The following is a 20,576-nucleotide window of genomic DNA, read 5'->3' as shown; positions in this document are numbered from 1 at the left end:
ACTAGAGCACATTCCAGTGTACACAAATACGAGTCTTTAACCCAATAAAGAGTTCTGTCGGAGGAGCTGGCTCTGCTTGCGGCGGTCCTTCGGGCTCAGCCCTGCGGGGGGCGGGCCCGCGCGGGCCGGGGCGGACCCGGAGGCGACCGACAGCGGCGGCGGGACCGGAGGAGCTGAGCTGAGGTGAGCGGTAGCGAAGAACGGGCCGGGCTCGGGGCACCGGGGACGGCTTGTGGTGGGGGGACCCCACTCGTGCACCGGGAACCGCTTCCCCCAGGAAGCGAGTGGGGTCCAGGTCTGCCGGGACCCCCCCAAGGGCAACGCGTTGGGGTACGGTGAGGGCAGGGGGCTCTGTCTGCGTCTGCGCTGGGACATGGGATGTGTGTGGGTGCCACTGCCCGCTCGGGGGCTCCCAGGAACGTGTGCGGGGAAGGAGCTGCAGGCGGGAGACCAGGAGAAGCCTTCAGGCGCTGTGGCACGTTTTGGGGGCACACGGGTGGGCTGGAACCTGGGTTCTGGGGGTCCACATCACGTTGGGTTTTGTCGGTGTGGGGGCCCTGAGAGCATCCAGCCCCACGTGGGAGGCTGGATCAGGCGCTCCCGACCCTGAATCCCACCGGGATCGTGGGTGGCCGCAGGCAGGGATGGGCGCTTGGCCGGAGCCTGCCCCCGCTTGTCCCGGCTCCTCTCGGGGAGCCTGGGAAAGGCGCTGGCCTGGCCGGACCCCGCTCTGCAGCGGGACCTTGTTTACTCCGGCTTCCTGACGCGCTCTCGCCGCGGGTCCTGCGCCGCTGCCAGGAGGCCCGAGGAATTTGGCAGCCCCAGGAGGAGCTCAGCTGCTGTGCACAGGGCGCTGCGCTCGGGCCCTCCTCCCGCGGCACCCATCCCTCCCCGGGCACGGGCAGCAGCGGGGCTGCTTCGGCAGCAACTTGTACGTTTGGGTTTGCCGCGCGGTGCCAGCGTTGTGTGTGCGGGGCGGCAGTGGGCAGGGTGATGGAGATACGGGTTTGCGTGACCAGGCGGTGCTTGCTGGCAAGACACCAGCAAGGAGCGGAGCGGTGCCCGTTTTGGAGAGGTGAGGTTCACCCGTGCTCCTCTCCCACTGAATCTAGGGCTGGGTAACAAGATTGTGCCAGGGACCAGTTGCAGAACTCGGCGCTGTGGTTTCCCTGTCCATGCTGTGGTGGGCAGAGCCACGTGCTGATGTTGGGCTTGGTGCTTGAGCTCTGAGCGTGGTCAGGACCGTGTACGGAGCTGGTTCGTTGTGGGGAGCATTGGGAGCAGGAAGCTGGGCTGCACGCCCTGCCTGACCCAAGCACACTCGGGCATCCCCCAGCACGCAGAGAGCCAGAGGCACGATGCCGGCAGAGCCGCGGGCTCAGCCGAGTGCAGCTGCGCTGCGGAGGAGCGGGAGCACTTCCCGGGAGCGCTGAGATCAGCGGGTGCGGCCGGGATTCCTCCGCTCCCTCCGGAGCCGTCTGGCAGCTGATTTACGGTGATGTTATTGCCAGGGGCGTTGCGTTGTCACAGCAACCGCGATGCAGCCCCCTCTGCAGTCCCTCGCCTGGGTGGGATGGCGCCGGCTCGGTGTTCCCTGCTCGATGTGGGGCAGCCCCAAGTCTCAAGGAGCAGGCTCCTCGCTCCGCTCCAGCTTTGTGCTGGAGATGGGCTCCCCATTCCCAGCTGCCGGCGGAATGACCGGTTGTTTACTGGAGTGGAGGGTGTGGGAAGGGGTAAGCGCGCCCTAAGCGCGTTAGCAGATGGGGAGCAAGCAGGCAGCCAAGTTGGATGGAGGCTGCAATGCTCTGCGGTGCGCGCCCGTTAGCTCGGCCTTTCTGGCTTCCTCCTGTGACTCACCCAGCCATGAGTGGGGAGGAGAGGCTGCGTCCCGGGATGCCGTGTGCCTACCCCTGCATGGCTGGCACCGCGAGGGATGCATGGCAGGGTGTGCCAGGCTGTGCTCCGCTTCACCGGCATGGCCCTTGTGTGACCGGGGACTGGTCGTGCCCTGGCTGCACCCCGGCCGGTAGCACAGGGGGCGGCGCCGTGGTCTGCCCACCGACTGCTGTGGGCAGGTTGAGTCCCGGTGGGCAGCCGCACGTCAGGCAGGGGCAGACCCTGTGCGGTGGGGGCAGGCAGGGCGCGGTGGTGCAGGGGAGCGCGGTGGTGATGGGGGGACAGTGCCGCCCATCCGGCACCGGCGGGGGCCCCGCGTTGGCAGGGGCTGGGCGTCCACCCAGGTGAGGCCTCTGCCTGCGCCCGGAGAAGAAAGGGGCTTTTGTCCTCGGGGAGGCCGGGCTGAGCGGGGGCCACGGCGGCCGGGGGCTGGCTGGCGGTAACCGAGCCCGACCCCTTGGCATTTGCTGCCTTCACCGCTTCCCACGGCGGGAACAAGCGGCGCGTTCTGCAGGCGGCGGCGGGAGAAGAAAGGCCGCCTTGTCCGCCCCAGCGCTGGGGCGCCGGCCGGGGCAGCCGCGCTCTCGCCCCGCATTCCGACGGCAGAGCCGGCTGGAGAGGGGCTGCACCCCCGAGGCACGGGCAGGGGGACGGCGGCCGTCCCTGGCGCACTGAGGAGCCAGGTGAGGGGCTCCCGTGGAGGGTGATGCTGGGGGGCTGGTGCCCGTCAGTGTTGGCGTCGGGGAGCAGCCGGATGCCAGGGTCGCTTCCCGGTGTGCCTGTGGAGCGAGGGGTGCTGGGTGGAGCGAGTTTGGGCAGCAGGAGTGGGGGTGACCCCCTGAGCATGGGGCTGGCGTCCCGCAAGATGCCCACCCAGCTCCACCAGCACAGCCGCGCTGGGAAGGGGTTAACGCCGGTGCAGGATCCCACCCTGGCCCCGCTCCCTTCCTATGCAGCCGCCTGGCCCCTCCTGGCTTTTCCTCCTTCCCGAACATTGTGGCTCGGCTTGGGTGCCAGCGAGGGTCAGGGACTCGGCGGGGCTCTGGGGTCTCCGGATGCTGGGAAGCGTGGCCCCCCTGCGCCCGGGGGACATGGGCACCCTACCACGGAGGGTCTCGCTCAGCACCAGGACGAGGTGGCAGGTAAGGGAAAGCAGGGTCCTGCCCCTGCAGCCAGTGGGCCGCGGGGAGGTCTTCCTGGGGTACCGCCTCTCCACATCCCCTTGCAGCCGAGCTGTCCCCACCCCGCGTGGGGCAGCCGCGGTCCCCACGGAGCCCTGGCTGTGGGGCGGGCGGCCCTGGTGTCGCACGGGGCCGCGCGGGCTCTGTCCCAGCCCGGATCCCACGCCTGGTGTTTTCCAGCGCCTCATTTTTTCCGCAGTGTGTAAGAGCCGCCCGCTCGCCCCCGCAGCCCAGCGCGGCTCTGGCCCAGCCGGGGGGGGGGGTCCCTCGCCCCGCGGGCTGCGGGGCTGGCGGTGCAGGGGGCGGCTCTGCAGGGAGCCGAGCCCAGCGCTCCCCCCGGTGTCCCCGGCTGTCCCGGCACCGGGGTGCCTCGGGCAGTGGGAGCGCTCCCCGGTTCGGTGCGGCTGCCCCGGCCTTCCCGGGAAGGGTTAAGCCGCGCTCGGCCAGGCCCCGGGCGGAAGGGAGGGACGTGGGGAGCAGCAGACGGTAAATTTAGTAACCCCGAAGCATCGCCTGGGCTGCGACTGTGGCGTGAGCACCGGGTGACGGAAATGATTCCTCCCGGAGCTGCCTCCTGCCTGTGCCTCCCGTGGGCACGGGTGCCAGCGTGCAGGCAGGGACACGGTGTACTCAGCTCGGCTCGTGCACCCCGAGGTGCTGCTGCGCTGGGCTGTGCAGGAGCAAAGGGAGGTGTGCGCCTGGGATAGGCACTCGGTGTGTCAGGGATTAGGCAGATGTTGCTGGGCGCAGCTGGATCCTGTCCTCTTGAGTCCTCATCCATCAGTGGCAATTGGGGTCTGGCTGCCCACTGCTCTTGGTGTTTAGTGTGTGCGCTTCCTACACCAGTTCCCCAAAACCGAGCTGGTATTCCGGCTCCTTCTGGTGCCATGTCCTCTCCTGATGCTTGGAGTACATAGGTTTGCTGGGGGATGGGGGCTCGTGCCTCACCAGGCGGGATGCTCGTGGCTTTGGGCAGCTGGGAATGGAAGCTCAGGAGGGGAATCCTCATGGTGGGAAATGCTGGTTGGATGGGGTTTGTGAGGCTGACGCTCAGGCAGAGATGTGCAGCAGGAGTATGGGAGAGCAGTGCCCAGCACGGTCACCTGGATGTGCTGTTTCTTCTGGCAGCAGCCTGTGTCCGAGAGCACCCCTCGTCTCCGAGCGGGCACCATGGAGGCATCCAGCAGGACCCCTGCCAGCCCAAACCGTAGAGTCCAGACCATCATCCAGGTGAGCACACAGGGCCACAGGACCGGGACCCCTTCTCCACCCCAGCCAGCCCTACCACGGGTGGCTGGCACTGTTTTCTGGCCTCTCCTCATCCCAATCCTATTACGGGATCGGCAACAAAGCCCATTGAGCTAAGCGGCTGGCATCTTGGATCCTCTTAGATAGAGCCCAAGCCTTGGAGATCTTCCGCTCCCCCAGCAGCTCACGTCTGCTCCCTGGGGCAGCCAGCATGGGTGGGATGGAGTCCTCAGCTCCTGCATCCCACTGCTGGGCTGTCCTGCAGGCACACTGCTGTGCTGGGCATTGCTCCCTGTACCTGGCCAGGTGGGCAGCGCAGGGGAGCAGGCTGCAGGCATAGGGGTGGTGAGCATCCCTCCCTCTCCTCCTGCAGAACAGCCCTCTGGACCTGATTGACACGGGCAAGGGACTGAAGGTGCAGACGGAGAAGCCACATCTGGTGAGCTTGGGCAGTGGTCGGCTCAGCACCGCCATCACACTCCTGCCCCTGGAGGAAGGTGAGTGCTGGCTGCCAGCAGGTCCCCATGGGCACGCTGCCGGTGGTAGGGAAGCTGAGCTGTTCTCTCTGCCAGCAGGGAAGACCACCATTGGCACTGCCACGACAGACATCATCCTGCAGGGCCCTGGGCTGGCTCCCCAGCACTGCTACATCGAGAACGCTGCGGGGACGCTCACCCTACACCCCTGCGGCAATGCTTGTGCCATTGATGGTGTGCCAGTGCGGCGGCCCACGCGCCTCACCCAAGGTAGGGATAGTCTGTTCTGCTCTGCTCTGCTCCGGAGCAGGGCCTGGTTTGCGGTGGTCTGCTCTGAGGTATTGGGGTGTTTGTGGATCCATCCTGCGCTCGCACATCCCAGCTGGGATGTTCCTGTCTCTTTGCTCTGGGGTGGGGATGTGCCGGATGCTGGCACCGCTGGGGAGCTGATGAGATGTGGAGGCAGAAAGTGAGTGTGCCGGCCAGGGAATGATCCCTGCCATTGTACCCGCTTCCCAGCCAACAGTGGAAGTGCTCAGCCAGGTTTGGGAAGGGGATGAGTGGAGAAAACGGCCCGGGTCTCCCTGGGCATCGCTGCCGGTGGCCTTGTATGGCCGGAGGGGCCTGGACCCTACTGTGTCCCCCCCGCCGCTCCCGGGGCACCGCGGGCAGATCCGGGGGCCCCGAGCTCCGGTTCCTGGGAGGACCCCGCCCGGCGGCGGAGCAGCGAGAGGCCCGGCCCCCTCCGTCCCCGCCCGCCCCCCGCCCCTCCTCGGGGGCGGTGCGCGGCGCTGCCCGGGCGGCGGCGGCGGCGGCGGCGGCTCGGTGAGTGCGGCGGGGCCACGCGTGCCCACGGCGGGGAGGGCGGTGTTGGGGGGACACCACTTTGCCGCCCCCGGGCGGCCGCGGTGCAGCCCGTGCGCCTTCCCCAACTCCCCTCGGGGAAGGGGGGACCCCGCCGTGGGGGGCGGCCCCTCGAGGGACAATGGGAGCCACGAAGCCGCCTGTGAACGGGCGCGACGGCTCCGGTGCCGCGGGTCCCGGCGGGTCCCGGTGTTCCCAGGTCGGGCGGTGAGAGCCTTGTTCTGCTGGGGTGCAGGCAGAGACCCCGCTTCTCCTGCGGGCAGCAGGCAGGGCGCAGGGCAGGGTCAGTGTCTGTGCCTGGCCACAGCGGGGCAAGCTGCGAGGCCGGCACTCGGGGTGTGGGACGGGGGTACCCCGCTTGGCTGGGGCGATGCGCGGCTCTGCCGGTGCCGATGTGCGGGGAGGCTGCAGGTCGCTGGAGGAGCCGTCGCCCATTGCCAGGCCGGGCACTGGCATTGCCCCCCAGCCGGCGGGATGCTCTTGCCAAGCCGGGTTGCTGCTGGGGAGCGGGACTCCTTCCCTCGGCCCCGCTCGGACAAGGCAGCCAGGCCCCCGCAGCGGTGATGGCCGTTAATCCGCACGGCATCTCGCTCGCTGGGTGCTCCACAAACCACGTCCCCTCCGGCGAGGGATTTTCGGCTGTCGGTGCAGAGCGAGCCTCTCCCCGTGGCTCTGGCGGGTGCTTCAAAGCGGGGTGTGTCTGCAGCGGCACGGAGCCTTGCAGCCGCCCGCAGCTCCCGGCACGCGGCTCCCGGCCCCCCGCCCCTGCCCGGGCCGCCCGGTTCCCCCGCGGCTCCCGGCCCCTTCCCCCGAGAGGCTGCGCCTCGGGCCGGGGACAGGAGCTGTCTTGTCTGGGGCTGGCAGCCGCGCAGGCCCTGGAGCATCGCCAGCGCCGCCGCAGCAGCGCGGCCCCGGCGGGGACCCCAGCTGTGCCTGTACCGGCGACGCGCTGCCTGCCTGCAGCTGCCGGGGAGTGACCTGGATTTCAGCCTCCCCGTAAGCCGCTGCTGACGGCAGGAGCCCGCTCCCCTCCTGGGGATGAGCCTTAGGGCTGGCCAGTGCCCGGCTCCGGCCGCACCTCTCTGGCTGAGCCCTGTCCCCTGTCTCCACAGGGTGCACCATCTGCCTGGGCCAGGCCACCTTCCTCCGGTTCAACCACCCCGCTGAGGCCAAGTGGATGAAGAGCATGATCCCGGCGGGGGGCAGGAGCCCAGCGGCTCTCTACGGGCTGCCAGCAAGTAAGTGCCCAAGCGAGGCGGTGGGGATGCTGGCCCGTGCCACAGCCTGCCCAGCACGCAATGCTCTCCAGCCCCGTCCCCCGTGTTTGGGAGCAGGGCTCACGCCTGGCCACAGATGTGCCAGCCGTTGTCTTGGCACGGCAGTTGTGCTGGTGTTCGTTAATGATTAATGTCACCTCGGAAGAGGGTGATGGCGAGGGCAGAGAGGCACAGCTCCCACCTCTGGCCAGCCTGGCTGTGGCAGAGCCATCACCCATCGTCCCACGCTGAGGATGGGTGCGTGGGGCCCCCTGCCTGCCTTGGAGCGGGTGTTTACATTTTGGGGTGGCCACGCGGAGGCTGTGAAGGCCGTTTCCCCGGCTGCAGTCATCTCGCTGGCTGCTTATCTTGCTGCGTCTGCCTGTCTGTGGGGTCGGCAGGATTTGTGCCGGTGCCACGCCTGGTTCCCGGGGATGTTCGCATCCCCAGCAGCGATCCCTGGGCTGGTAGCCCTTCTCCCTGCCCCGACCGGCACGACCTGGCACGGAGAGAGGAGCTTGGCAGCCTCGCCGTGCCACGTGTGTGTCGGGAAGGCAGCACACCCTGCAGCTGGGGGACGGGAGGAGGGACATCGGGAGGTGGCGTGGCCACAGAGCAGGATGTGGCCAAGGAGCATCCCATGTGGGCCCCGCGCAGTCCCTCGGGCACCTGCGGGAGCAGGCAGGATCACACAGGCCGTGCTGAGGCACATCTCTCTGGGCATAGAGGCATTGCCGGCCGCCGCATGGGAGCCGCTGGGTGCCAGGGGTGACGCAGCTCGGGTGGCACGTTCTCCTGGCCAGGCTCCGTTCTCCTGGCCAGGCTCCGTGCCTGCCGCTATTGGCTCGTCCCCTGAGTGACAGGCACATCGGTGCTGCGCTGGGAGGACAGGGCAGCCTGGGCAGGGGCACTCAGGCTGGGGGCACAGGAAGGCTGCAGATGACACGGCAGTGGGTCTGGATATGCCGCAGGGACGCACTCGGTGGCTTTTGGCTGTCCATCTCTGCCCTGTTTCTGGGGTGCCAGAGCGTGCCAGGGATGACTGGTGGGCACCAGCGGCTGGCACAAGCAGCTGCTCCCGAGGGAGTGGGGCTTGGAGCTGTGGCAGCGCGGGGATGTCAGGAGCAGGAGCAGGCGGCTGTGCTGTGCTATCAGGTTTCTGTCTCCCTGGTGATGATGGGGCCAGCGGGATACCAGCCTCCTCCCTGGCCTGGCTCCCCCGCCACAGTGGGAAATGGTGGCAGTGGGGCTGGGGGGAGAGGAGCTGAATCCCCGCACTGGCTCTGCAAGGCTGCATCAGGGGGTGATGCCCTGTGGGATGCCAGCCCTAGCAGGGGCTGTGGGGGGTCTTGCCATGCTGACATCTGCTCCTGTGCCTCCCCACAGAGGCCGAGCCTCTGGTGAATGGTGGCCACCAGCCGCCAGAGCATGGGTGTCCCAGCCACAGCTCCCTCGTCAGCTCCATCGAGAAGGACCTGCAGGACATCATGGACTCGCTGGTGCTGGAGGAGTCGGCATCTCCTGCTGGCAAGAAGCCCCCTGCCCACGGCCGGTCTCCTCTGTCCCCTGTGGTGAATGGGGGTGGGCGCTGCCTCCTGTCCCCTCCACCCAGCCCCGGAGCCACGTCAGGGGGCTCCAGCTATGAGAACTTCTCCCCGCTCTCGTCCCCGGCCAGCAGCGGTGGCTACACCAGCCCTTCGCCCAGCAGCCAGGAGCAGGGTCCAGCCGTGCCACCCCTTGTCCCGCTCCGCTCCTCCAGCTACAACCATGCCGTGCAGCCACCCCCTATGCCTGGCGGGGGACCTGGCGACCCTTGGCCAGCCGAGCGGCTTGGGGAGCACCGGGCAGGCAGCCCCCGGCTGACACCCAGAGCAGCCCCGCGGCCACGGGCAGCCCTGCAGGAGCGACCCCCCAGCCCCTTCCGGGAGCCACGGGACCTGCTGGTCCCCAGCCGGCAGCCCCCCAGCAGGGCAGCTCCGGAGACCCGGCTGCAGCCCCCCGAGAGCCCGCGGGCAGCCCGGAGGAACATGGAGAGCATGCGGGAGCTGCCCCCGCTGAGCCCATCCCTGTCTCGCCGCGCCGCCAGCCCCCGTGTGGTCCCTGAAGCCCCATCCCCGCAGCCCCGGCTGGGCAGGGAGGTGCCCAGCAGCCCCCGCACCCGGCGCAAGGGCCTGGAGGAGCCGCGGGGCACCGGGAGCCCCTCGCCCCCGCTGCCAGTGGACACCCCCCCACGCCGCCCCAGCTTCGGCTCCTGCCTGAGCCCTGCCTACGGGCTGGGCTCCACAGCCATGCCCTCGCCCCGGCAGAGCCCCCGCACCCCCAGGAAGCCCCTGGGGGACCCCCGGCTGCCGGCAGGGCCGCGGGAGCGCAAGAACAGCATCACCGAGATCAGCGACAATGAGGACGAACTGCTGGAGTACCACCGGCGGCAGCGGCAGGAGCGGGTGCGGGAGCAGGAGATGGAGCGCCTGGTGAGCCCTGCGGCCGGGGGGCACATGGGACCATGTTTGAGCGTGGGATGCCCTCTTTGCAAATGCCTTTTGGCTTTTGCTGCTTTAAAACCTGGCCCTTGCTCTCAGGGATTTGCCGCAGCTGCCGGCTTATCCGGGGGGATTATGACCAGGAGCGGCCGTCAGTGCATGGCAGCACAAAGTCCCCAGTTCGCAGCAGCCCAGGGACAGCCATGGGTCGGTCCCATGGCTCCGTGGGGCTGCATCTGAAATTGTGGCACTCCTGCCTTTGCAAAGCCATTCACGTCTCCTCCTGCCCCACCAGTGCCGTGTCTGTCAGCGACGGTGCCGTGGCTTTGTGGGCATCACATCTATATTTAGGGTAGATGGAGTTTTTATAGCGCCTGCAGCTGCCTGGGTGGGGTTTGCCCTGTGCATCTGCTGGAGCCGGGGCCGTGCTGGAGCCCTGTTGGCTCAGCCCTGACTCACGCCGGCGCGGGCGGCCTGACTCACTGCCTGGAAATAGCGGAGGTGCTCGGCAGCCACCACTGCTGCCTGGAATTAGTCTGTCCCCAGCTCCTGCTGCATCGTGTGCCTGGCGGTGGGCTGTGTTGGGCTTTGCAATGTCCCCAGCCCAGCCCAGCATGTGGGCAGGGCAAGGAGCAAGCCCACATCCCGGCGACTGCTATCGGGCTCTGCCAGTGGCCGTGCCGGGATGCGCACCACGCTGACCGTTCTTCCCTGCAGGAGCGGCAGCGCCTGGAGACCATCCTGAACCTCTGCGCTGAGTACACCAAGACAGACAGCACCGAGCCGGGTGACGTGCACCGGCTCCTGGCTGGTGACGTGGATGCTGGCCGGCGGGCGCCCAGGGGTGCTGTGGCTCTGGGCCGTGCTGCTGAGGAGCTGCGGCAGAGGGAGAGCTTGGAGAGGTCGGATGAGGAGAACCTGAAGGAGGAGTGCAGCAGCACCGAGAGCACCCACCACGAGGTGAGGGCATGGTTGTGCCGTGCCATGCCGCACCATGCTGTGCTGCACCGTGCTAACCTGCCCTCTCTGCAGCACGAGGAGCTGGCGGGCCCCCGGGCCAAGGAGGCACAGCGGCTGGAGGAGGAGCGTGCCAGCGTGCTCGGCCGCCTGGACCAGCTCAAGGGCCGCGTCAAGGAGCTGGAGCAGCAGCTGCAGGAGGTGTCGCGAGAGGTGAGGGGATGGGGAGCCCTGTTGGGTACCCCGCTGCTCACTGGCCAGCACCCAGTGCCATGGGCAGAGCTGGACCTGGCCGGGGCAGCCATCCTGATGTGGCCATGCCCATCCAGGCAGAGATGGAGCGGGCGCTGCTGCAGGGCGAGCGTGAGTCAGAGGCGGCACGGCTGCGGCAGGAGCAGGAGGCAGTGCAGCAGCTGCAGGAGAAGCTCTCCAGCCTGGATGCCAGCATCCGGAAGGAGCGGGACAAGGTGAGCCCTGTGTCAGGCTGTGTCGTGCCCTCCTCAGTGCTTGCAGTGGTGCTGTGGTCCTCCTCCGTGCTGCAGTGTTCTCATCTGGACATGTTCTACTGTCCCTGGGCTTTGCAGGGGCATTGAGGAACATCCACTCTGGGTTCACATCCTGGGGGGGATCTGTTGCTGTCTGCCTGGGTCAGGTCCAACAGTGCTGCCAGAGGAGGGCAGGGCTGGCACTTGGGCTGCATTTCCGCCACCCTCTGTCACACCAGAGGGGTCTCACAGGGAGGTTTTGTGGTGTGAGGCTTTCCTGGACACCCACTGCCTGCAGTCGGCATCGCTGATGTGGAGTGGGGTCCTCAGTGCTCCCAATTCCCTGCCCTTGTGATGGGCTCTGTCTTGTGGCCAGTTCCCCCAGTGTGTTGCCCACTGGGGCATCTTCATGTGTGACGGTGGCTGCTGCTGTAGGGTTCGGCTCACTGGAGGTGGGCAGGAAATCGCGGCAGGTGTTCCCCTTGGCTCAGTGGCTGGGGAGGGGTCCTGGCCCCCTTCCCCTCGAGTGGTTTTGGCATCTTTGGTGCAGTTGCTGCTGTGATCTCCAGGCCGGCCTGAAGGCACCATTGCCGCTTGACCTGGCTACTGGTTGCAGCCATCCTGCAGCCTTGCTGGCAGCATGGCACAGCCCGGGGTGAGCTGTTCTGTTTGCCTGGCTCCTGCTGGCAGCTGGGAGCTGCCGTGATGCGGTGCTGATGTCTGTAGGGGTCTGGCTGGCACCGTGTCTGTAGGTGCTGTTTGGTTGCCCGTGGCTGGGCAGAGCTGCCGTCGGTGCCTGCCAGCAGTGCCCATGCGGTGTTTGGTGGTTTTGTCCTGTTTTGGTCTTCCAGCCCTTTGCAGGCATCTTCTCTAGGCAGGGGCAGCCTCATGCAGAGTTAGGAGAGGAGCATAGGGAAATCCAGCTCTGACCTGCTGACCTAACCACTGCTTTCCTAACCAGCCTGCACAGCCTGCACTAACTGTTCTCAAGTCTGCCAGCACCTCTGCGTGCCTGAGAGCTCCCAGGCACACTACAGCCCCTGTCTCGCCCTCCTGCATCCATAGATCCCCCATGTGTCTGTGCTGCCACGGTGTGTGTTTCCCAGTGCCTGACTGCCATATGGTGCTGCCAGACCTGCAGGAGGTGATCCCCTACGCCAGCCCCATGTTGCTGGCTTCCATTGTACTGCTCGTGTGGCTATGGGAGGAAGGGCTGGGTATGTTTCTCCCTCCTTCCAGGTCCAGGAGCAAGTGTCTGCCACTAACTTTACATAGCCTGAGCATCTCTGATAGCAGGGTTGGACCTCAGTCTCCTGTCTTCACTGCCATCCTGCAGGCAGCCCCCTCCTCCTGACGGATGGGGGTGGTCCATGGTCCCTCAGCCTCAGTAGATGTAGATGGGACCTGCTGTGTTTTAATTGGCAACATCTCGGATGATGAGCACCAAGTAGCAAAGCTGGTTAGTGGTGATTCAGAGTGATCCACTGTGGTGCAGCCGTCTGCAGGATCAGGATGACTTTATCCATGCTGTCAGCACTGATCTTTTCATGGCCCACAAGTGGGCTTTTGGCACGTGAACACAAGGCTGAGGTCGAGGGCTGGCCATAACCCCTCTAACACTGCCCAGTCTGGGTCCCCATGGCTGTTCCTCTCTCGATGCCTCTGTAGATGCCGTGATGCTCCTCCCTGCGAGCCTCCTCTTCAGCCAAGCCCCTCTCTAACTCTGCAGCTTCTGCATGGCGCCAACTTGAGAAGTGTTTTCTCTCTTCTCTTTTTTTTTTTTTTTTGTTTTCTTTTCTACTTTTTGTTTTGTCTCGTTCTCCCCCGATTCAGGAAAGGGCAAAGGTTGATGCTGAAAGGAAGGAGCTAGAGCAACTCCGGGCGCTTTACCATGAGTCGAAGAGCCACCTTGATAAGTGCCCTGAGTCAATGCGGGAGCAGTTGCGGGAGCAGATGCGAAGGGTCAGTGTCTCCCCCCACCCCTCCCGGATCATGGCCCACCTCCCTCCGCTCCAGCTTAGGCCAGCTCTTCCCCGCCAGCCGGGGCCGCACGGGGAGCATCACACCCGGGCTGGAGGTGGCTGGCACCGGGCTCCGCCGTCCTGGTAAGCTTCCGCTCGCCCGGGCCCAGGGCGCAGTGCTGGCTTGGCAGAGCATCACCAGGGAGCTGCTGTGCTCCTCTGGACCGGTCCTGCCCCAAAGGAGGGCAGGCTGGGGAGACTCGGGGACCGCCGGGTCCTCATCTCGCAGCTTCCAGCTATTTCCTGAGAGCGTTTATTTACACGGTGCCGTCAGTTTACATTACCGCCGGTCTGCAGCATTTTTTCCCATTATCTGGTATTTTCCAGTAGTGTCTGACCTTTCCCAGCCCTTGCTGTGCAATGAACCCTCTTTGTTGCAGCCTGCTTAGGGCAGGCACCCCCATGCTGGATGTGGGTCCCAATGTGCAGCAGGCAGGGACAGTGATGGGTTAGTCCCAGTGTGTGGGAGCCCTCGGCAGCCACCACGCCGGTGGTGCCATGCCATTCCACAAGAGCAAGGGGTGCCCTGCTCCCAGAGCAGGATGGAGCGCATCCCCATGGCGAGCCTGATGTGATTTCTGCACTCTGAGCTGGGTGCTGCCGTGTGCTGTCGGTGCTCAAAGGCTGGGAGGATGCTGTTTGTCCAGCATGGTGCTCATCCATTAGGGCTCTGCTGCCCATCAGCTGATGATGCAGGATTGCATTTTGGTGGTTATGGCAGCGTATGGTGTTTTGCCGCTTGGCAGGGCACGGTGCTGGCCCGGATGTGGTTCAATGAGGGCACCTAGCCTAAAGCCATGGCGAGCTCGTCGTCACCTGGGGGTGACAGCTCTGAGCTGGTCTGTGGCCAGCACCGCCATCACCTTCTCCAGCTGGGTAGAGGTAGCTGGTGTTGCTGGTGCCAAGCAGGAGGGAAGGCTGCCTGCCTGCCTGCACAGGGCACCGGGGACAGGTTTTGCCATGGGTTCCTGTCCCTGGCCAGCCCCAGCAGGTCGTGGGGGCACGTCAGGAGGTTTTGCTGTGGGATGCCTGTCCAGAGGGGGTGACCCACTGTGCCCTTGTGTGTCTGCAGGAGGCGGAGGTGCTGGAGACCGAGGCCAAGCTGTTTGAGGACCTGGAGTTCCAGCAGCTGGAGCGGGAGAGCCGCCTCGAGGAGGAGCGTGAGGCGCGGGGGCAGCAGCTCCTGCAGAGCCGGGCCGAGTGCCACCGCAGCATCACCCGCAGGAAGGTAGGGAAGGAGAGGGCAGCGGGTCCAGGCTGTGCCCCACGGCTCGCCGGCAGCCAGCTCATTCCCATTCCTGCTCCCAGGAGCGGGTGGCTGCCCTGGATGCCCAGGCTGCCCAGATCCGGCTGCAGAGTGCCCAGGAGGCCGAGCACCTGGCCAGGGAGAGGAACAGTGTCCTGCAGCTCCTGCAGAAGGTAACGCAGCCATTGGCAGGTCAATGCCTGCTCCCTGGCCCTAGGGGTGCCTGAGGCAGGGGGTGAGGTTGTGCTGGCTCTTCCTGGGGTGCTGGCAGTCAGGGTGAGCTTGGGGGGCCGGGCATGGGGTGCTGGGCTGGTAGCCATCAGGTGCCTCTGCTCTCACTGTCACCCTGTGCTCAGGAGAAGGAGAAGCTCGTGTCTCTGGAGAGGCGATACCAGCTCGTCACAGGCGGCAGGAGCTTCCCCAAAATGTCTTCAGCTCTCAGAGAGGTAAGTGGAGAGATTGGAGGTACGGTCCCTAGGGCTGCTCTGCTGCCACCCCAAGCACTGTTGCTCATGCTGGCACAGGGGACTCCTTCCAGTTCATGTCCAAAGACTTGTAGGTGGGAGTGGGTCACCCTGTTGCCCCGCTCGTGGTTCTGAATGGGGACCCGGTGCCCCCCGATCTGCTGCTGCAGAGAAGGGCAGGATGGCACAGTCCCCTGTGCCTGCCTGCAGCAGGGCTTCTGCTGCTGCCCGTGCCCGCCTTGCCTATGTGATCTTTGACCTCCAACAGGAGACCCTCCATATCTCAGAGCCTTATGAGCTGTTGGAGGGAGCTAAGCTCCTGAGCCCCCCGCCGGCTGCAACTGCCTCCTTAGCTTCTCCTGCCGCCCGCTCCTACCCCAGGGCACACGAGGTAACAGACTAACCGCACGTGCCGGCCCGCTTACCCCTCCTCGGCCGAGCCGCCACCAGACCCCTTGGGTGCACTAACACCGCCGTCGGGCAGCAGGGCATCCCCGCGGCACAGCAGCGGCTGCGGTGGCACGGCTGGGCCCTTTCTCATTCAGCTCTGGAGCCGCTGTGCTCATTAACACTCTCCTGAGGTGCTCTCCTGAGCCTGATGCTCGGTTTTTAACCCCATGTGGCACAGGCGTCCCTGCACTCCCCCCCTGCCGCTGCTGACCCGCAGCTGGGCTGTTTCTGGGAGCATCCTTTAGGTTCCTGCTAGCCAGAAAAAAGAGCAAATCCCCAGCTTTAGCATGTTTGGTTCAAAAAGGGTGAGGGAAGTGGATTTTAAAGTGGCTTAGAACAGGCTGAGTTCTGTGGTGGGGGCCTCATCTGGTGCTAATGCACCAGAGAGAGCTTGCGGCTGGGGACCCCAAGATGTGGGTGATGGGGAACGGGTGAAGGTGCATTGTCAGGGCAGGCTCCATCTCCAGCCTTCACCCAGCAAGGCTGTGCCTAAGGCAGGAGCGAGGCAGCTGGGACACCCAGCCCTGCTCGGGCAGCCACAGGCAGGGTGAGCAGTGGGGAAGGGAAGGGAAGGGAAGAGAAAGGGAGGGAAGGGAAGAGAAAGGGAGGGCTGGGCAGGCGGCGGCGGGGCATGTGCATGTGGGGAGATTTGCTCCCGCTTTGCAGTCGGTGCCGTGATGCCAGCGCATGGCTCTAACTCTCCTCCTTCTCCTCCGCTGTGGATTTCTAGGAGTACATGAGGCTGTCTGACGTTTTCAGGTTCTGCAGCAATGCGCACGGCCCCAGCCTGGACACTAAAGCTTCTGCTGCTGCCTCTGCTGCCGCTCAGCGCTCTTTCTTGCTTGCTGTACCTCCTGCAGCTGATGAGGTACCCGCTCCAGAGCATGCTCGGGTTCACTCCCTTGGGTTGCCACTGCATCCCGGGCAGCAATGAGGATGCTGCAGAGCACGTGGCCTCCCCGTGTGCCCTGGTGTTCAGAGCCCACCAGCTCTCTTGGGCTGTGGGGGCCTCTCTGGCTGCAGCTGAGCAGGGAGCACAGGCTGGAGTCACCCAGTCTCCTTGGTGGGAGCGCTACTCAGCAGCTCTGGATGGGCTGTGCCCGCTGGGGTGGCAGCAGCAGGGCTGGGGAGCAGAGTGGGTGCTCAGCGGGGCGGGAGGCTGGCTCTTTGCTTGCCTCAGAACTGGGCTTGACCCAGTTCCAGCTTCCAGTCCCAGGAGAGGAGGGTGCAGAGCAGGCAGGGACAGAGCCAGTGCCCAGCAGCAGCTCCCGGCCTCCCAGGGACGTGGCACCCTCTTTGAGGGGCTGGAGCCGCCTGCTCATTCCGCTGTGCCTGCTTGCCCTTGCTCAGAGCCTCTTCTCCCAGTTTAATCTGCTTCTCTCTGCCCAGTATGTGACCGTTGAGCAGCTCTCAGGCATCCTGGGCCACCTCCACCCTGTTGCCGCTTCCCCACTGGCCTGCGCCCCTCCATCTCCTTCATCTCCTTCAGGCTGCATTACTCCTCCTCCTCCTCCATCTCTCTCTTCTCCTTCCGTCTCTGCAGAGGTTTGTGCCCTTTTTCCCTTCCTCTGCCCCTGCGCCCTCCCTGGGAGGTGATGGGGATGCAGGGATCAGGGTGAGCTGTGGATGAGGCTGAGCGGCAGCGGGGCCTGTCTCCAGCTGCCTGCCCGGTGCCTTGCACCTGCCTGAGCCTGCGGTGCGGGGTAGGGTGTCTCTGTGCCCTCCTGGCACTTCCATTGGCTCTTGCAGGCACTACAAGTAGCCAAGGGGGTCCTGGAGCTGCAGGACTCAGCCAGGGAGGGTGCAGGGTCCTTGGGGTGTGCAGGTGCCATGCTGTGGGTGGTGCAGGTGCAAGCAGGGATGCTCTGACCTCTCTATCTCTGTCCGTCTGTCTGTCTCTCTCGCTACGTTTCGCTCTTTGTCCTTTCTCATGCGGCGTTTCTCTCCAGATGGAGCAGCAGCTGCTGGGGGGCTCTGTATGGCTCCCAGCTCTTGATTTAGAGAAGTGGTACCAGGAGGTCATGGCTGGCTTTGAGACCTCCTTCTCCTCTGTCTCTCCTCCTTCTTCCCCTCCTCCGCTTCCAGCTAAAGCTCACCTCTCTCTCAAGCCTCTCCAGGTAATCCCAGCTCGCTGTTGCTGGGGCTCAGGTTTTGGGGCTGCTGGCCGCAGCAGGAGCAGGACAGCATGGGGGTATTCCTGCCGGTTCCACATTGCAAGGCAGAGGCAGAACAGACCCGCAGCGGGCAGTACGCCTGGGGCAGGCAGCCACTGCCTCCTCTTGCCTGCACCTCTGCCAAGGTGGCACCCACACAGGGGCAGGATCTGGGGAGGGGATGCTCAGCCCCAGTGACAGCTGAGCCGTCTGTCCATGGGGCTTTTGCAGCCCCCCATGACTCTCACCTTTGTGTCTCCATGCCCAGGTCTATCGTGCCAAGACAGAAGGTGACACCGGTGTCCTCACAACTCGGATGAAGAGCGGGACCCCCTCATCCTCGCAGCTCAACCTCTCCGTGCTGGGGCGCAGCCCCTCACCCAAGGTACTGCCACCGGGGGGAGCCGGCATTGCTTGGCCCCGGGCATGGGGGCTCCTGCGCAGCCGGTGCCAGCCCCTGTCCATCCCCACAGCCCAGCGCCTGCCGTCCTGTCCAGGGCCCCCTGAGCCCGGCGGGCAGCCTGCCCCATAACCTGGCGGCCACGCTGCAGGACATCGAGACCAAGCGCCAGCTGGCCCTGCAGCAGAAGGGTGAGCGCCGGTTCCACGCCTGGCTCTGTGGCGTGGTGGGGCTTTGGGACACGCTTCCCCGCCGCTGCTCGGGCGATGGAGAGGGGAGCCCGGAGGAAGCAGCGGCGGTGCTCTGGAGGGATGCGGTGCCTCCCTCACGGTCTCTTGCTTCCCCCCCCTCTCTCCCTCCCGACCCCTCCACCTGACGGCGTGTCTGCAGCCGAGCCGCTCCCAGCAGAGCCCTTGCAGCCGGGCGAGCTACCAGGTAGAGACGTGTGGTGGCTTGGCCTGCCTCAGGCAGCCCAGAGGCAGCAGCATGGCTGTTTGCTGGCACTGGGTGCCGTGTACAGGAGGGGCATGATCAGCCCAGGACCCCAGGTGCCTCCAGGCATCCGCTTAGGAACAGCCTTGTGCATTCCCAACTCGCTAATGCTTTGCCCAGCCTGCTGCTGCCAGCCTGGTGCATGTGCTCCCCTTGGCTGCCTGGACCCCTTCCTCCTCCCAGAGAGGTGTTGCTTGCAGGGAGTAGTGAAGGCTCTCTCCGCTGCACCAACCATCCCTGCCAGTTCCAGCAGTGCCTGCTGTGTCTTCTCCTGCCAGTGCCATCCCCTCACCTGCAGTGGTGCGGCGCTGAGTGCGGAGTGCTCAGTTGTGGTTGTCTTCCCATGGCCCAGGTCAGCAGGTGATCGAGGAGCAGAAGCGGCGGCTGGCGGAGCTGAAGCAGAAAGCGGCTGCCGAGGCTCAGTCCCAGTGGGAAGCCCTGCACGGGCAGCCCCCCTTCCCCACTGCCTTCCCCCGCCTTGTGCATCACTCCATCCTCCACCACCACCGTCCCCATGGCGGTGGGCCCCGTGCCGAGGAGCTGGACCACGCATATGACACCCTCAGCCTGGAGAGCTCAGACAGCATGGAGACCAGCATCTCCACCGGCAACAACTCTGCCTGCTCACCCGACAACATGTCCAGGTAACCCTGGGGCCAGCTGCCACGGCCGGAGAAACAGCCTGCTCTGCTGGCCACAGCGCCGGCTTGAGCTCCTTCGTGCTGGGATGGCAGCTGCGGCTCTCTTGCAGTGCCAGCGGCATGGAGGGAGGGAAGATCGAGGAGATGGAGAAGATGCTGAAGGAGGCACATGCGGAGAAGTCGCGGCTGATGGAGTCCCGGGTGAGCAGGGGCACCGGTGCCACGGCCAGCCAGGGTGCAGGGCCCCAGTGCTCAGAGCTGAGCGGCTGCGTGTGCCGGCAGGAGCGGGAGATGGAGCTGCGGCGGCAGGCGCTGGAGGATGAGCGCCGGCGCCGGGAGCAGCTGGAGCGGCGGCTGCAGGACGAGACCGCGCGGAGGCAGAAGCTGGTGGAGAAGGAGGTCAAGCTGCGCGAGAAGCACTTCTCGCAGGTGAGGCGTGTGTGCCACCTGCAGCGCAGGATCCCTGCTCCCCACCCGTGTCCAGAGGGGATACGGTCCTTGTCCCACTGGCAGGCTTTGCAGGGCTCTGCTTTTCCAGGCTCGTCCCCTGACACGGTACCTCCCCATCCGCAAAGAGGATTTTGACCTGCGGCTGCACATCGAGTCCTCGGGCCACAGTGTGGACACCTGCTACCATGTCATCCTCACAGAGAAGATGTGCAAGGGCTACCTGGTCAAGATGGGCGGCAAGATCAAGTCTTGGAAGAAGCGCTGGTTTGTCTTCGACCGCATGAAGCGCACCCTCTCCTACTATGTGGGTGAGTCCCTGTGCTGCCCCGTGCCCCTTCCTGTGTCCCTCCCTGTGTCATCGCCTGCACACCGTGATCAACACCGATTCCCTCTCTCGAGCAGATAAACACGAGACGAAGCTGAAGGGCGTCATCTACTTCCAAGCCATTGAAGAGGTTTACTACGACCACCTCCGCAGTGCTGCAAAGGTGAGAGCTGGGCACTGCTGCTGCCTCAATGCCCGTGGGGACCTCCTGGCATGAACCCCCATCATGCAGACAGGAGGCACTGGGGCAGCTCATGCCGGTGATGCTCCCAGGGTGATAGAATCATAGAATCCTGGAATGGTTTGGGTTGGAAAGCACCTTAAAGGCCATTCGGTTGCAACCCCTGCCACGGGCAGGGACACCTTCCACTGGAGCAGCTTGCTCCAAGCCCCTGTGTCCAACCTGGCCTTGAACACTGCCGGGGATGGGACAGCCACAGCTTCTCTGGGCACCCTGTGCCAGCGCCTCAGCACCCTCCCAGGGAAGAGCTTCTACCTAATATCCAATCTAAATCCATCGTTTCTCACTTAAAGCTGTTAAATCCATGATCCATGGCCCCCAGTGGCACCTCCTCCCCACGGTGCTGATGGCAGGAGCCCGGTGCTGGGCCTTGTGGGGGCAGAAAGGGGAGCACAGTGCTGCTCCGAGGAAGCAGAGCACTGACACCATCCTCTTCCTCCTCCACAGAGCCCCAACCCTGCGCTCACCTTCTGTGTCAAGACGCACGACCGCCTGTACTATATGGTGGCCCCCTCGGCCGAGGCCATGCGCATCTGGATGGACGTCATTGTCACCGGGGCAGAGGGGTACACCCAGTTCATGAACTGAGGGTGGTGGGTGCTGCGCACCCCGGATCCACCAGCGTGATGGAGTCCTGAGCTCCCCAAGCAGCGGGGATGTCCTGGGGGGCCCATGCAGTGGCCATGCGCCCGTGTCGGGTGCCACCAGCATCATCTGCTCAGCCAAGAGAGGAGTCGTTTTCTTTTTTAAGTTGACTTTTTAAAAACAAATTTATTGGAAACCTATCAAAGTGCTGAAACATAAAGAGCTGCCAAAGAGCTGCCTGTGCCCGGAGCTTTGTGCCGCGGGG

At 65.4% G+C, this 20,576-nt stretch overlaps 1 protein-coding gene across 16 annotated transcripts in view; it reads left to right on the top strand.

Moving 5' to 3' along the window:
- The first annotated feature begins 110 nt into the window (after window positions 1–110).
- The window catches only part of PHLDB1 (pleckstrin homology like domain family B member 1), a 72,584-nt gene continuing 52,118 nt past the window's right edge, over window positions 111–20,576 (top strand). Inside the window, exons 1-26 of one of the 16 annotated variants that reach the window (XM_061478098.1) lie at window positions 111–183; window positions 4,209–4,307; window positions 4,699–4,822; window positions 4,901–5,071; window positions 6,778–6,903; window positions 8,308–9,392; window positions 10,119–10,361; window positions 10,434–10,571; window positions 10,688–10,825; window positions 12,677–12,805; window positions 13,937–14,092; window positions 14,173–14,283; window positions 14,467–14,556; window positions 14,843–14,965; window positions 15,755–15,892; window positions 16,414–16,569; window positions 16,974–17,141; window positions 17,446–17,562; window positions 17,651–17,768; window positions 17,968–18,012; window positions 18,422–18,713; window positions 18,821–18,911; window positions 18,993–19,139; window positions 19,249–19,468; window positions 19,563–19,648; window positions 20,174–20,403. In XM_061478098.1, coding sequence (XP_061334082.1) covers window positions 4,248–4,307; window positions 4,699–4,822; window positions 4,901–5,071; window positions 6,778–6,903; window positions 8,308–9,392; window positions 10,119–10,361; window positions 10,434–10,571; window positions 10,688–10,825; window positions 12,677–12,805; window positions 13,937–14,092; window positions 14,173–14,283; window positions 14,467–14,556; window positions 14,843–14,965; window positions 15,755–15,892; window positions 16,414–16,569; window positions 16,974–17,141; window positions 17,446–17,562; window positions 17,651–17,768; window positions 17,968–18,012; window positions 18,422–18,713; window positions 18,821–18,911; window positions 18,993–19,139; window positions 19,249–19,468; window positions 19,563–19,648; window positions 20,174–20,314 — 4,413 coding nt within the window. In that variant the 5' untranslated portion in view covers window positions 111–183; window positions 4,209–4,247 and the 3' untranslated portion in view covers window positions 20,315–20,403. Of the gene's footprint in view, window positions 184–2,381; window positions 3,039–4,205; window positions 4,308–4,698; window positions 4,823–4,900; window positions 5,072–5,615; window positions 5,627–6,639; window positions 6,662–6,777; window positions 6,904–8,307; window positions 9,393–10,118; window positions 10,362–10,433; window positions 10,572–10,687; window positions 10,826–12,676; window positions 12,806–13,936; window positions 14,093–14,172; window positions 14,284–14,466; window positions 14,557–14,842; window positions 14,966–15,754; window positions 15,893–16,413; window positions 16,570–16,973; window positions 17,142–17,445; window positions 17,563–17,650; window positions 17,769–17,967; window positions 18,013–18,421; window positions 18,714–18,820; window positions 18,912–18,992; window positions 19,140–19,248; window positions 19,469–19,562; window positions 19,649–20,173; window positions 20,404–20,576 lie in introns of those variants that run through there. The other 15 variants (XM_061478091.1, XM_061478092.1, XM_061478097.1 and 12 more) reach the window with 15 other exon arrangements.

This window comes from Pezoporus flaviventris, unplaced genomic scaffold (assembly GCF_033815535.1).
Source record: "Pezoporus flaviventris isolate CSIRO_AGI_PZ_B2104156 unplaced genomic scaffold, CSIRO_AGI_Pfla_v1 ptg000113l, whole genome shotgun sequence".
NCBI lineage: Eukaryota > Metazoa > Chordata > Aves > Psittaciformes > Psittacidae > Pezoporus > Pezoporus flaviventris.
The sequence above is the reverse complement of the archived record's forward strand: the minus strand, read 5'-3'. Positions and strand labels throughout refer to the sequence as shown.